General features: G+C 35.8%; 1 protein-coding gene across 1 annotated transcript in view; it reads left to right on the top strand.

Moving 5' to 3' along the window:
- The window catches only part of LOC110112258 (polyadenylate-binding protein 2), a 37194-nt gene extending 24820 nt beyond the window's left edge, over window positions 1-12374 (top strand). The window contains exons 7-9 of the mRNA XM_020844415.2: window positions 10645-10821; window positions 10891-11091; window positions 11929-12374. Of these exons, the coding sequence (XP_020700074.1) occupies window positions 10645-10821; window positions 10891-11091; window positions 11929-12168 (618 nt within the window). The 3' untranslated portion in view covers window positions 12169-12374. The remainder of the gene's footprint in view (window positions 1-10644; window positions 10822-10890; window positions 11092-11928) is intronic.
- Window positions 12375-16276: the final 3902 nt, after the last annotated feature.

Below are 16276 nucleotides of genomic sequence, written 5' to 3'. Positions count from 1 at the left end.
AGCCTCTCTAACTTCGGTTTTACTAATACGCCGATAAAAATATAAATCTTTATTTTCACTTACGGTGCTAAGGTCATTAAAGTTAATCGTATTTTCACATTCCTAATTAAAAAGTTTAGCAAAATATCTCATCCACCTTTATTGAATTTCATCTTCTAAGAAAAGTACTTTTTGATTTTCATCCTTAATACACTTCACTTGAATTAAATCCTTATTACTCTTTTATCTTTGTTTGACTAACTTATACATATATTATTCTCCCTCCTTAGTATCTAATCTATTATAAAAATCATTAAAAGCTATGATCTTTGCATCACATATTACTTTCTTAGATTTCTTACATACCTCTTTATATCTTTACCAATTATCAAAATTTTTACATTTAGACCAATTTTATTTCAAATCTTCTTTTTTTTCTTCTACATTTGGATTCCACCACCAATTATTTTTACTATTAAGAGGCTTTTTCTTTGATACTCCATGCACGTCTTTTGCAATATTCTTAATATCACTAGCAATTTTTTTTCTACATAACATTAGCAACCTCATACAAGATAAAATCTTAAGATCTAAAATTTTAATCCAAAAAATATTATTGTTAATATTTTTTAAATGCCCCAATCTAATCATAAAGTATCGTTTTACTTTATTTTTTATTTTTCTGCCCCTTTATCTTAAAGTTCAAAACTAATAATTGATATTGGGTGCATAAATTTTCACCTAGAATAACTTTATAATCTTTGTAATCTAAATGATCTATTTTTCTTATAATAAAATAATAAATCGGAGTTTACTATATCCATTTTTATGAGTGATGAGATGCTCATCTCTTTTATTAAATAAGGTATTAACAATTAAACAATCATAAGCTAAAAAAAATCTAATATAGTTTTACCACATTCATGTGTCATTCAAAACCCATGTCCATCATGAATACTTTTAAAATCATTTGCCTCTCTACCAACATGTTCATTTAAATCTCTTCCAATAAAATTTTTTTCATCAAGATGTATCTTTTATATTAATTCTTCTAAGTCATTCCAAAATTTTAATTTTAAACTTATATCCAAACATACTTGAGGAAGCATAAACACTTATAATATTAACAAATATAATAACAACAACAATCTTTAAAGCTATAATTCTATCTCAAATTCTATTAATTTTTATAACATTATCCTTCAAATTCTTATCTATAATTACACATACACTTTTTTTTTAGTATGACTCATGCCCGATTACCATAGTTTAAATTCTAAACTATCAATCTCCTTAGACGTTTCTTCAGCCCATTTAGTTTCATGAATGCACAAAATATTAATCTTCCTATGAATCATAATATATGTTAATTCCATTAATTTTCCTGTAAGAAAATATATATTCCAAGTTCATATTCTAATTTTAGTTTCATAGACTAGCTTCTTTACCCACATCCGTCCTTGATGTGGGAAACATTGCCTATTTAACACTGTACCCTAGCGCCGGTACAATGGCCCTTGCACATTTGTCGCTGTATTCAGGCCATATAGCGTGTCGCTTCTAGGGGACGCCCTAACATTAACACATTTTTTTAAAAGATTCATGTCATGATTATTCAATAAGTTTTACGCTAGTTTCAACTATCTAAAGCAACCCTCCTTTTTTCTCATCCATGACTTGGGACCTGACAATGACAGTATTAAAAAATAAATCAAATAATCTAAGAATAAATTAAATTCAACAAACTCCAAAACATCCTCCTGAAACCACTCTATTGTTAGCCTTAAATAGGCTTCTATAATTCCATCCCAAATCAGCCCACTTTCCCTAAATAATTCTCTCTCAGATTTGAATTCAAATTAGATTTATTTTCCTAATTAATTCTTTCTCAATTATTAAAACTTTCCTAAACAATCCCCCTTTAATTCCTCATCTCCCTAAATAATTCTCTCTTAGATTTTGAATTCAAATTAGATCTCTTGCTTAAATAATTCCATCTCAATTGTAATTTAAACATTCTAAAATAATTCTCCTTTTATTAAGAACCTTCCTAAATAACTCTCTCCTGATTAGAAAACTTTTTGATTCCCTCTCATTCAAATCAAATCATCCTGTTCATCATAAATCTTGGTTTATTTGGCTAGTTAATTATTGAAATAATAATTAATAAGGTATTTTAATTATTTATATATTAATTAATTGAAAGAAAATATTTTAAATGATTGGGTCTTTTTTTGATGATTGGAATATTTAATTATTCAACAATAATTAGCAATTAAGTTATTTAGTTTGCTTAATTAATCATTTTGATTATATATTTAATTATTAATTGTTGAAAGTATAAAATTTATTCTAAATTTTCGTATATTTACATGTCAATAGCATAAAATAACGTGCACCATGAAGCATGGCGGTTTTGCAACTTGCACTTTGTGCTATTTATTTGACATGACGCAAGGGATGAAAATGGCATGTGCTATTTGCACCATGCACGAGAAATAGCTCATAACGCTATTTTATATATTTATAATTTAAGATTTATATTATTACTTATGAATTTAAAACAACAACACAACATCAAGCCTTTATCCCACCACGTGGGGTCGGCTGCATGAATCTTTTTTCTACATTGTCCTATTAATAGTCAAACTCTCAGTTAAATTTAATTAAATATGTTATTTCTAAAATTTTTTATTCAATTATTTTTAGGTCTACACATTTCTTAACAAATGCCAAATCTAATACATCTAATCTTAATCGGGTCATTGGAAGGCCGATATTTTGTGTCCAAACCATCTAAGGCGACTCTCCAATTTTATACCTTTTCACGTACAATACTCGTTTCTCATTATGTCTCTATGAGTGAAGCAACTCATCCACTTGAGTATTCTCATCTATGCAACACTTAACTTAATTTTATGCTTCTCTTTTAATGGACAACATTCTGCACCATCTTATAAAAATTTTCTTTAATTTTGAGTGGTACTTTTGTATCACACAATAGGCCCAATACATTTTGTTAGGACGGTTCACCCTAAACTAGCCCAGCCGGCCCTTGAGGCGTAAATTTTCTGCTGCCCTTTCTCTTGACCGCGAACATGGTGGGCCCCATTAGTCCAATTGAATTCAAATTGAAAAGGAGGGAGCGGCTAGGACTTGGGAGTGAAATAGATTAGGAAAGTTTTTGTATTAAAGAGCATGAGATGTTTAGGGAGGGATTATGTTTTGATTTGTTCTCAATTAGGGTTCTTTGACGATTTGGGCTCTAGACTCTCTTATCTAGAGATTTGGCAGAGATGATCCTCCCTCTCGAATTGAGGATCTATTGTATCTTGTTTTCATTATTGTTTGGCTTTGATTTTCCTACCACAATACATCATTTTGGGCTGTTTTCACCCATATTTCGCATTATTCTCACTGTTTTTCACCAACCAGTGATAGGTTTTCTTGTAAACTCAAGTATTACCCTTAGGGTTACATGCGAACTCAAGTATTTCCTATCGAATTGGTATCAGAGCAAGTCTTGGGACCGTTCGTGGGTTGATTTTGTCGAATTCTTACGTCTGATTTTTGGCTGGGAAAGGAGAAAGTTACTATTTTGTAATCCAAATCTATAATTTTTGAATCTACAAAAATCTGGATTGAGATGGCGGCCAAGAAAGTAGATGCGCTTGAAGAAAAGGCTTGAAGGGGAGATGAATCAAATCAAGACGATGGTGGAGGAAAGGATTTCCTCCATGGCAGGATAATTAGCCGATCTCAACGACATGATAACGAAAATGTTGGAAATTCATAACCAAATGACGACTTCTGTGGCAGAAAAGGTGGAAGGAAAAAGCACAAATTCTGAAATCTGTAGGGAGGAAGATGAGGTAAAAATAATGGAGGGAGAATGAAGAAGACCTCATATGGAGTCTATCCAGAGGGAAGAAATAAGAGGTGGATATAGGGAACACTAGGAGGGATACTATGGCCATCGAGGTGCTGATTTTGAAGAAAGAAGGGGGAATTTGAAGGGGGTTTGGGCTATGGTAGGGCAATGGAAGATCGGGAGACGTGGGGAGAGCCGAGCACTTGGGAGAGGAGAGGCTATGGAAGAATAAGTGGGAATGGTGGAGATCGAAAGGTGAGGAAGCTGAAGATGCCCATATTTGAAGGGGAGGATGCTTATGGGTGGATTCATATAAGGTGGAGAGGTACTTTGCTGTCAATGAGCTGATGGAGGAGGAGAAACTGACAACGGTATGCTTGTGATTGAAAGGGAAGGCTCTGTTATGGTACCAGTGGAGAGACCAGAGGAGACCTATCAGGAATTGGAGGGAATTCAAGGATTGCATAATATAACGTTTCCAAACTGACCGGGGAGGAGATTTCTATTAGCAGTTCTTTGCTCTTACATAGGAGGGATCAGTAGCAGACTACCAGGAGCGATTTTAGGACCTAGCTAGTAGGGTGGAGCAATTATCATATACTGTATTAGAGGGAAATTTCATGAAGGGGTTGAAGGCAGAGATCCGAGTAGCAGTGAATGTTCTGATGCCTCGTGACTTGGGGGAGGCCATGAAGTTGGCACAACTAGTTGAAAATCAGAGAAATCTAGAGAGGCGGGGCCAGGAGTAACAGCACAGGGAGCACTTATAGGTTGATGACCACCCATCTAGCACCTGAAGGTCCAACAGGAGGAAGTAGAGAGGCCACCAGGGAGCAGACTGTAAGAGTAGGGAGTGGGGAAAATTACAAGCGGTCGATAGAGAAGGAGATGCAGGAGAAGAGGGCTAAGGGGTTATGCTTCATGTGCGATGAGAAGTATATGTCTGGGCATCGATGCAATGATCAAACTCTTCAGATTCTCACCATCTGTGATGACGAGGAAACTGAGGGAGGTGAGGAGGGTTCAGAGGAGGAGATGGAGGAGAAGGTGCATTTGGATCTGGTTGAGGTTTTTCTGAACTCGGTGGTAGGATTCACATACCATGAAGTTGAAGGGGGAGATAGAGGACAAGGAGGTGGTGGTGCTAATTGATAATGAGATACCACAATTTTTTTTTCACTCAGGTCATCCGACCAATTCGGAGTGAGATTGGTGTATACCAGTTGTTACGGGGTGATGATGGGTATGGGAAGGGTGGAGAAAGGTTTGGGGATCTTCAGATGAGTGCTACTGACTATCTAGGGGATTCAAGTGAGGAAAAATTTTCTTCCATTGGAATTAGGGAGTACAAATGTTATCTTGGGGATGAAATGACTCCATACTTTGGGAGACATCAAGGTGAATTGGGGAGCACTCATGATGGAGTTGATGGTAGATAGAAGGAAGGTGGTGATTAGGGGAGATGCAGGGCTATCCAAATCCATGATTTCTCTTAAAACTATGGTGAGGGATATACAGTTGATGGATGGAGGATATTTAGTGGAGCTGCACAGTGTGGAGAGAGCTGGATTGGAAGAGGGAGGGGACATATCCCTCTCCATACATCTGCTGATTCAGCAATTCCAAGAGGTGTTTCAGCCACCTCAGGGATTGCCACCGTAGAGGGAGCAAGAGCATGCCATCATTTTTAGGGAGGGTGTGTCACCCATCAACGTATGGCCTTATTGCTACCCTCAGTTTCAGAAAGATGAAATTGAAAAGTTAATTAAAAAGATGCTGGAGGCAAGGATCATCAGACCTAGTGTTAGTCGTAGTCCCTTCTCTAGTCCATTTTTATTGGTGAAGAAGAAAGATGACAACTGGCAATTTTGTGTGGACTATAGGGTGCTCAACAAGTACTCTGTACCTGACAAGTTCCCAATACCATTTATTGATGAGCTGTTAGAAGAATTGAGTGGAACAATGATCTTCTGCAAGATATATATGAAATCATGATACCATCAAATTCGAATGAAGGAGGATGTGCCCAAGACTGCCTTCAAGACTGGGACACTATGAGTTCTTGGTGATGCCTTTTGGCCTCACCAATGCTCCAACCACTTTCCAGGCACTTATGAATAAGGTTTTCAAATCTTATCTCAAATAATTTGTACTGGTGTTCTTCAATGACATCATAGTCTACAGCAGGACAAAAGATGATCAATGGGAGCATTTAAAAAGAGTGTTAGAGGTGTTGTAGGAGCACCAGCTGAGAACCAATTTGAAGAAGTGCTGCTTTGCACATGCCAGTGTAGAGTACTTGGGCCATGTTGTATCAAAAGAAGGGATGATAGTAGATCAGTCCAAAATTGAGGCAATACTGAAATGACTAGTGCCTAAAAATCTGAAGGAGCTGAGTGGATTCCTAGGATTAATAGGTTACTACAGATGGTTTGTAAAGGGATACAACACCATAGCATGACCACTCACTAAGCAGTTGAAGAAGGATGATTTCCTATGGGAGGAGGTGGCCACATCAATATTTGAGAGCTTGAAGAAGGCTATAACTACGGTGCCGATTCTAGCTTTGCCATATTTCACTCAGATCTTCATAGTGGAGATAGATGCGTCTGGGTACGAGTTGGGTGTTGTGCTTATGCAGAGTCATAGACCCATTGCGTATTTCAGCCAGGTGTGGACCACTAGAGCCAGCTGAAGTTAGTTTATGAGAAAGAGTTAATGGCCATCATTTTGGCCATTCAAAAGTGGCGGCCCTACCTACTAGGGAGGCATTTCATTATCAGGACAGATCAGCGGAGCTTGGAATACCTGCTATAACAACGGTTGGTGATAGGGGAGCATCAAAGGAGGCTGTCCAAGTTGCTGGGGTATGATTTTGAAATTCAATATAAGTTAAGAGTGGAGAACAAGACGGTAGATGCCTTGTCCAGATGCATGGGGGAGCTGCAGTCAGTGGAACTATCTATTCCTTTGATGCTAGATTGGGAGGCCATCAGAGAGGAAAGTTAGGGTTGAGGATCTGGGAAAGATCAGGGCAGATTTACTGAGGGAAGAGGGTAGCCACCCAGAGTGCTCATTGGAGGGGGGTAGATTGCTATATCAGGAAAGATTTGTGATGCCCCGGACTTCAATCCACATCCCAAACTTACTCCAGGAGTTTCATGGAAGCACTGTTGGGGGCTATTTAGGAGTGCAGAAGATATACAGAAGGCTAGCTTTAGAGCTTTATTAGAAGAGGATGCATAAAGATGTAGAAGAGATGGTGGTTAGATGTGAGATCTATCAAAGGAACAAATTCCCGTCTATGTCACCAGGAGGACTACTACAGCCGTTGGTTCTATTGGGATGAGTATGAGAGGAGATATCTATGAACTTCATAGATGGGCTACCATGTTCAGAAGGTTTCATGATGATTTTAGTGGTGGTAGATAAATTGAGCAAGTATGCTCATTTCATCCCCCTCCGACACACTTACACCTCGGTGACATTGGCTTCAGCTTTCATCAGAGAGGTGGTCAGATTGCATGAGGTACAAGAGGTGATAGTATCATATAGAGATAAGGTGTTCCTCAACCACTTTTGGATGGAGTTATTCAGATTACAGGGGATAATTTTGAAGAGGAGCACAACTTACCACCCACAAATTGATGGCCAAACAGAAGTAGTCAATAGGAGCTTGGAGACTTACCTGAGATACTTTGTGTCAGAGACTCCTAAGCTATTGGCCAAGTGGTTAACATGGGCTGAGTACTGGTACAACACATCTTTTCATTCTGTTTCTCAGATGATCCCTTTCAAGGTGTTGTACTGACGGGATCCTCCCCACTTAGTGCACTTTGGGAGTAGCAGTACTCTAGTTTCTTTAGTAGGGTACTTGGAGGAGAGGGATAAAGTGCTAGAGGAGTTGAAGAGACATCTTCTGAGAGCTCAATAGATTATGAAGAAACAACCTGATGGGCATAAGAAGGGCATCCAGTTCGAAGTGGGGGAGAGGGTGTTCTTGAAGCTCCGACCATACAAACAGAAGACAGTCTCCAACAGGAGGAATGAGAAGCTTGTTCCAAGGTACTTTGGACATTATGAAGTGCTGGAGAAGGTCAGAGCAATAACATAACGGCTGAAACTACCACCAACGGCGACTATACATCCGGTTTTTCATATATCTCCGTTGAGAAGGGCCATTGGTGATTATACAGCCTGCCCCGAGTTACCGGCGACACTTACTGAGGATTTATAGGTGGTTCTGGAACCCTTGGAGCTGATGGGGGTCTGCCAGAAAGAAGATGAAACTAAGGAAGTATTGATCAAGTGGAAGAACCTTCCTGATTACGAGGCCACGTGGGAGCCATACGAGAGGGTGAAACATCACTATCTTTGTTTTCACCTTGAGAACAAGGTGATTCTTTGGGAGGATGATATTCTTAGGCTGGATCACCCTGAACCGGCCCAGCCAGCCTGCTCAAGTCTACAGGCGGCAGAAGTTTTCCTCCTCCCTTTTTCTTGCCCTCCCACATGTTGGGCCCCATTAGTCCAATTGAATTTAAATTGAAAAGGAGGTGGCGGCTAGGGCTTGGGAGGGAAGTCGATTAGAAAAGTTTTTTTATTAAAGAGCATGAGATGTTTAGGGAGGGATTATGTTTTGATTTGTTCTCAATTAGGTTCTTTGGCGATTTGGGCTCTAGGCTCTCTTGTCTAGAGATTTGGGAGAGACAATCCTCCTCTCGAATTGAGGATCTCTTATATCTTGTTTTCATTATTGTTTGGCTTTGATTTTCCTACCGCAATACATCGTTTTGGGCTGTTTCACCCAGATTTCACATTATTCTCACTGTTTTTTCACCGATCGGTAATAGGAACTCAAAGTATTACCCTTATGGTTACTTGCGAACTCAAGTATTTCCTATCACATTCTTCTACTTTAACTATCCAACTTGAATTCTACTAATAATCTACTTTTTCACCATCACTTTGAACTATAGTCCCGAGATTTCTAAAACGTGTACTTTTTTTAATGGCTTGATCGCCCAAAGTCACAATCCCCCACTAGAGGTATTATTAGTAAAATTAGACTATGTATTTGGTTTTTGATCTACTCAAATGAAAATATTTAAAATCTGAAGTTGATCTCCATAATTCCGGTTTTCTTTTAACTAATTATCTAATCTTTTCAACAAAAAGAATATTATAAGTAAAAATCATACACTAGGGTACATCCTTTTGTAAATGTCTAATTAAAGCATCCATGACTAAAGCAAAAAGATATGGGCTTAAAGTTGATCTTTAATGCAATCCAACTAAAATAGGAAATAACCTTGTTTTGAACACAAGTAACAGCTTCGATATACATATCTTTAATGACTTGAATGTAAGTATTATTAACTATTTTCTTTTTTAGAACTCTTCAGAGCACTATTCTTGGAACTTTATCATATGATTTTTCTAAATCAATGAAAATCATAGATCCTCTTTATTCTCTGTATGATTCTCTATCAAACCTCTCAATAAATGTATAGCTTCCATAGTAGACCTACCCGACATCAATAAAAAGTATGACATTAGTATCCCGTCGTAACCTATGCTTAATAACTCTCTCCCATAATTTTAAATTATACCATATTAACCTTTTTTTTATATGCCACATTAACTTAATTTCTCAATAATTTACACTTTTGTGTGTCAACTTTATTCTTAAGAATAAGAATCAACACACTTCTTCTCCACTCATTTGACTTCTTTTTAGTCTTGAGAATAATATTGAAAATTTTGTAAGCCAATTAATTCCTTCATCTCCTAAGCATTTCCACACCTCTATTGAAATAATTAGGTCCAACCATTTTTTCACACTTTATTTTCTTTAAGACCTCTCTAACTCCAGTTTTAGTTATATGAGAATAAAAATAAAAATATCTATTTTCATTTAGGATGCTAAGGTCATGAAAGTCAATTGTATTCTCACAATTTTTGTTAAAAAGTTTATCTAAACATCTCATCTACCTTTATTGAATATCCTATTTTAATATCTTCATCCTTAATTCACTTCATTTGAATTAAATCTTTATTTTTCATATCTCTTTGTTTTGCTAACTTATACATACATCTTTCACCCTTCTCAGTATTTAATCTATCATATAAATCATTAAAAACTATTTTTTTTGCATCACATCTTATTTTATTAGATTTTTTACGAGCCCTTTTATATCTTTCACAGTTTTTAAAGTTTTTTATATCCAAAATAATTTTTATAACTAATCTTTTTTATTTTTTATCTTTTCTTGCACATTTTGATTCCACCAATTATTTTTACTCTTCCTTTTGATACTCCAAGCATATTCTTTACAACATTCTTAATATCACTAGTTTTTTTTTTTCACATATTATTAATTTTCTCGTGCACAATTAAAATCTTTAGATCTTGCATCTTACTTTCAAAAATATTTTTGTTAGCATTCTTTACATGTCATACCCCCATCTATTTTTAGGACAACATTTTATTTTATTTTTCATATTTCATCACTTCATTTTAAAGTTCAAAACTAATAAGCGATACTGGGTACATAAAATTTAACTCGGAATAACTTCACAATATTTGCAATATAAATAATCTATTTTTCTTATAAAGTCGGTTTGTAATTTTTTTTTTTAAAAGGAACGTGTGAGCTCGTGTGTTTATACTGCCTATGGCTTTCTTTTTTTAGTTTCCCTAATTAGCACGCTGTAATTTTGACCTCAAGTAAACCCTCTGTTCTGTTAATTTTAGATATCAATGAATGAAGTTAAACTGATATTCCTTGCAGAATGGTTTTGGCTTTCAACAGCCTCTTGTGCCTGGAATTAGACCTGGTGGAGCACCAATGCCAAATTTCTTCATGCCATTGGCTCAACAAGGTCAGCAAGCTCAAAGACCAGGTGTTAGATATGCTGGGATGGGTCCTGCTCAACCACGACATCCTGTTCCAATGATGCATCAACAGGTGAGTATTTTCACATTGATAATCCCCCTCAACAGTCATTGATATTAAATGAGAGCCCATAAATGCCAGATGCTTCCTAGAGGACGTACTTATCGCTATCCTCCTGGACGAAATGTTCCTGATGTTCTGATGCCGGGTTTTGCTGCTGGAATGCTATCTGCTTATGACATGGGGGGTTTGCCATCAAGGGATGCTATTATGCCACAGCCATTTTCTGCTGATGCGATGCCTTCATCTCTTGCCAATTCAACCCCATATGAGCAGAAGAGGGTATGCTCTCTCTCTCTCTCTATAACTTAGGGTCCGTTTGAAACAGCATTTTCATTGTTTCGCTTTTAAGATTGCTGCTAGACTTTCATTTGGCTATTATTATTTTTTAATGATGGGAGGCTACTTTTAACAACCAAATTTATTAATGTGTGGTAGCTATAAAAAATCAATTGTTCAACTGTTGAATATATATATATATATATATATAATATTCACAATTGCTTTTTAAAGGATTATTTTGCTTACAATTACTTTACAACCATCTTTATAAAAATATATAGCCGCCTCAAATGAACCCTTAGTGTTCATTGGGGATGTTTGTAAAATTTTAGGAAAAAGTTGCTATAGAATTATTACAGAAAAGGAGATTTTTAAAAATTATTATGAATATTATAAATTTTTTTCCTTTTGAAAAAGACAATAAATTTCTTATAGCTATTACCTTCTAGCCACAAAAACATAAAAAAAATAGTAATAAAATGTTGTTAAAGAGGCTTGTAGTTTACTATCAGAAAAGCAAAGTTGTGGTAAAGTTGCTCCAAACGAATCTTTAGGTCTCTTTGGGGTAGCTATTAAAATAATTATAGAAAAGTTATGAAAAAAGCAGTTTTTTTAGAACTGTTATGAATATGATAGACTCCTTTCTTTTTGAAAAAGTAAGACAACTTGCTGTTTATAATTACTACACTTTAGCTGATGTGATCATAAAATAATATTTTTAACCATGAAATTTGTGAAACATGGCAAGAAAGATATAATCAAATAAAACTGTGGCAGACCACCATACTTGCTTATACTAATTTATTTATTTATGTATTTTGTATGTTTTTCTTGCAGATCCTTGGGGAGATTCTTTATCCTTTGGTGGATCAGATCGAACATGAAAATGTTGCAAAGGTAACTGGAATGCTTCTTGAAATGGATCAAACTGAAGTTCTGCATCTGCTAGAGTCTCCTGAAGCTCTCAGGGCCAAGGTTTTTGAGGCTATGGAGGTCCTTAAGGAAAATGCTAATGCGCATGGAGACCCCACAAATCAGCTGGCTGGACTGTCACTCAATGATAGTATTGTTGCTTGAGCTGCAACCGCGAATAAAAAAAAAATTCTAATATTTTAGATTATTGGACCGTATGACTCATTTAAAGATTTACTACTAAGCTTGCCTTTCTTTTAATAATGGCATCATTTCTTGAGCTACTTTGAATGCTTTTCATGTTTTTATTTTTATTTTCTGGACTAAAGATTATGCTATATGAAACTTTTAAACATTATTTCGGTTTTTTATTTCCGTTTTTCTTTTCTTTTCATGTTTGTGCCAATTTTCTTGCATTTTTTAGGGGAAAAAAAAGTTTTTGCCAGGATATCTGATGCATATTATATCAAGAAGATTTTGAAAATTATTAAATTTATATTGAGATTTGTATAATAAAACTTTTATATGCAGCAATAATCTCTAAGCAAACAAACTAATTTTGAAGTTCATATTGATACAATTGATATAAAGATATTGACACTTTTTTGTTCTTTTATATTCGATCCAAAAAAAAAAATTCTTGATGTTCCATTCCTCTTGTATTTGAGCTTTTGTGGGAGAGCAGTCTGATTAAAAAAAAATGATTAGAATATATATTGAAATTTGAAATTCATAATTTTCTCAAATTTTACAAATTGATAATGAGAGGACATTGATCATAAGACAAGGGAGGGTGGACTTAAAATGTAGTCGGGAAAAGATTTTACCAATTGGTATTTCAAAAAATTTTATTAAGCTTTGTAAGGATAAGGTTATATTGTTTATTGTTTGACCATATTAATTATTATTTCATATTAGGAAATTTAGGTTTTGTTTGAATTAATTTTTTTATTTTATTTATATAAATTTTTTTTTTTTAAAAACAGCAATAATAAAATTTGAGATAGTTATATATGAATACACATTTGTTTTAAATAAGTCATTATATTCTAAGGATGGGATCACTGCCCACCTTCTGAATCGGTAATTACAAGCCAATTGGAATTGATGAAGGAGAGTTTTTAAGAGAGGCTCAAGGAGTCCTTCCAAGAGCACCATTCCATGCATAAATGAATATAGCAGAGAACTTAATAGATTCATGGTATTCAAATTTCTAATAAGGATGTGGTTAAACAAAAAGTGATGCTAGTTAGGAAAAATGTTAAAGTTTGTTAGGGTTGTTAAGTCCTTATGAAAAAATCCGAGGCTAATCAAGAGGAGGGTGTGAATTGGTAGTTTTAAAAATACTTAAAACTAGGAAAATCATTTTTAGATTTTTGATATTTTCTTAAAACAAATTACTTTTATCCCAAGGCGTAAGTAGAACAATATCACAGAGACAGAGTTATGATATTTCAACCACACAAATAATCAAAAGTAAATAACGCGAAAATTAAGTGTAGAAATAAAAACAGAAAGAACACAAGATTTTTATAGCGGTTCGGTCAACCTGATATACATCCACCCTCCTGAGCCTCCCCTCTAGGTATTGCACTAAAATTGTAGTGTCACTTTTTTTACTCCCACAATAAGGCGGAAAAGTCCTTATAAAATCTTTTTCACCGACCCAGGTGAGGCAGAGAACCTAGATTCTTTTTGCTTCCTCCTGAAGCAGGAAGAGAACCCCAACTTCTTTTACTTCCTCCTGAATCAGGCAGAGAACCTCGATCTAGTGCTGATGAAGACCTCCCTGGAGCCACCAAGGAGCCAAGGACGACGATGGGAGAAGACAGCCTGAATCCTTGCTTGGAACAACCTTTGTGAACACCTCTCAAACTCCCCCTCACAAGATTCTCTCTCTCTCTCCCAAGCTCTCCTTCTCCTTCTCTAAGCTCTCTTAAGTTAGGACAATAACAAAAGATTTTATCATCAGCATTTGAGATAGCTTAAATAGAAGGCCTTAAAACACCCTAATTTTTAACTTGACGTTAAAGATCGTCCAGGATGTCATGTATGATTAGTTTAAATCAGCCCTTCTAGCTAGGACGATATGGATTTCCTATACGATTAGAACACAATATTTATCCTGATCGTCCAAGATGATGTGTACATCGTCATGTACTATTAGTTCAAAATAATACATTATCGTCCAGCAGCTAGTTGAGACATACAAGAGATAAATCGGGACGATATAGAAATATAACTAATCATCCAGGACGATGTAGAGATCATCTTGTACGACTAGTTAAAAAAATACTTTATCATTCAACAGATATTTCGAGACATCCAAGAGATTTAGGAGAAACTAAGGTTTTTCTTATAAATTATCTAGTACGATTCTACGATCGTCCCGGATGATATGATCGATCAATCTAACATTAATTACTCTCCTAATCATCAGATCAATTTAGGCATGATTGTTTTGCTTCTTCCAGGATGATATCTATTTTTCGGGATGATTAGACAAAAATTGCAATTTCAAAAATGCCTAAAATATGATTGGCAGCTAAATTTCATACATGTGACTAATCGTTCTAGACGATCTGGATTGTCCTGGATGATGTGGATCATCCAGTATGATTAGTTAATTATCTCATCTTAACAGGATGTCCTAATTAGGATTTCTATTTTAACTGATCATCTAGGATGATTTGAAATCGTCTTGTATGATATAATAATTAAAAAAAAAACTCTAACTAACCAAATTTCTCCCCCCGAGTGTGTGTGTGCAAGGTTTAAACAATCTAAAAGTAAGAAGGACCCTGATCAGGTGAAGGAAGTGTTGGTGTTGGCTAAAAGAGACTGTAAATGGAAGCAAACTGCTCCCTAAACTAGGCCATATCCTGGTCATGCTGCTGGTATTGTTGGGCTACATAGGCATTAAAATGATAAACATTTGTTGTATGCTTCTCTTGCGAAACTACGTAAGAGTCAAATCTGGCCTCCCACTGATCAAAACTCTCGACCAACTAATCTAGTTGTGAGTGCTGGCGAATAGGAACAGGTTCAAGAATATATTCTTCCATTGCTCCCTCGGCCTCCTCGTGTCCCAAATGGAGATGAGTGCTGTGAAGGATATGGAAGGAGCTATTGGTGTAGAAGGCATAACGATAGTTTGGTGGGATAGGATACTGAAGGTTATACTTCATTTCAAGAACATAGGCAATGATGTATCCTAGGGCCAGATTTGGTTTTCTCTTATGTCCGGGATCTCTAATACTAGTCAAGTGTTCAATGTATCATAATAGAAGATAAGTATCATTGAAATCCCTACGAGACATTACATAATAAGTGGTGATGGAGAGTAGAGGAGTAATGTGAATATAGTTACCAACTTTTGGAATTAGAGAAGTTCAAAGTACATGTTATATGGTCCTAGCATCTTTGACTAATGAACTAGAGGCACCATCATGGAAAGTGACACTGGTGTGTCTTAAATACTAATTAACAAGGCTCCAGTTGAAATCAGGATCTAAAGCTAAGACATGAAGCTTGTTGCCAGTGGTGGAAAGTTTAAGAATTTCATGGTAGTCCAAATAAGTGATTTTTACAGGTCGTTTGTTGACATATGATTAAAGTGCAGTGTAGGTAGAGTTAAGTCTAAGCCTGGCAAAAAACTCATATAGAAGTTTAGAATGGAAAGGGAATTCGAGGGTCAGAATGAAGCTAAGGGTAGTATGTGAGAACATATATAATATCAAATAGGTTAGTGTATGAGGATTGACTATCTTTGAGGTTATAATCCCTAGAGTTTTATACCGAAGGTAAGCTGCCTGATTAGCTGCTTCAGAGAAGCGAGGGCCTAAAGTTCCCCTCGAGAAACTTCCAGTTAGCATCCTAGAACATTTGCCACCAACCATAGAGAATATTTAAACTGAAAGAAAGAAGGATTTGAAGGATTTTGGAGTGAAAAAGCCAATATAAATCATCTATTTATATAGGGTCGACGAAATTGTCCAGGACGATCATAAGATCGTTTAGGACAATCAGGAGCAATAATTCATCTAGACGATTGGTCAAAAAAGCGATCATATCATCCAAGATGATTAGGTATCATCCCGGATGATTAGTCACAGATGATCACCCCGAGGATTCATACCATATAATTATTGACTGGCTCGATTGTCTAGGATAGACAGGAGGATTGTCCAACATAATTGGCAATAATGAATCATACCGACCAAATTTAAAATGTCAAATTATTTTTGTCACGTGGATCATCAAGGACAAAGAT

The sequence above is a fragment of the Dendrobium catenatum genome, unplaced genomic scaffold, assembly GCF_001605985.2.
Source record: "Dendrobium catenatum unplaced genomic scaffold, ASM160598v2 fragScaff_scaffold_193, whole genome shotgun sequence".
Taxonomy (NCBI): domain Eukaryota; kingdom Viridiplantae; phylum Streptophyta; class Magnoliopsida; order Asparagales; family Orchidaceae; genus Dendrobium; species Dendrobium catenatum.
Note: the sequence above shows the minus strand (reverse complement) of the source record. Positions and strands in the feature narration are given on the sequence as shown.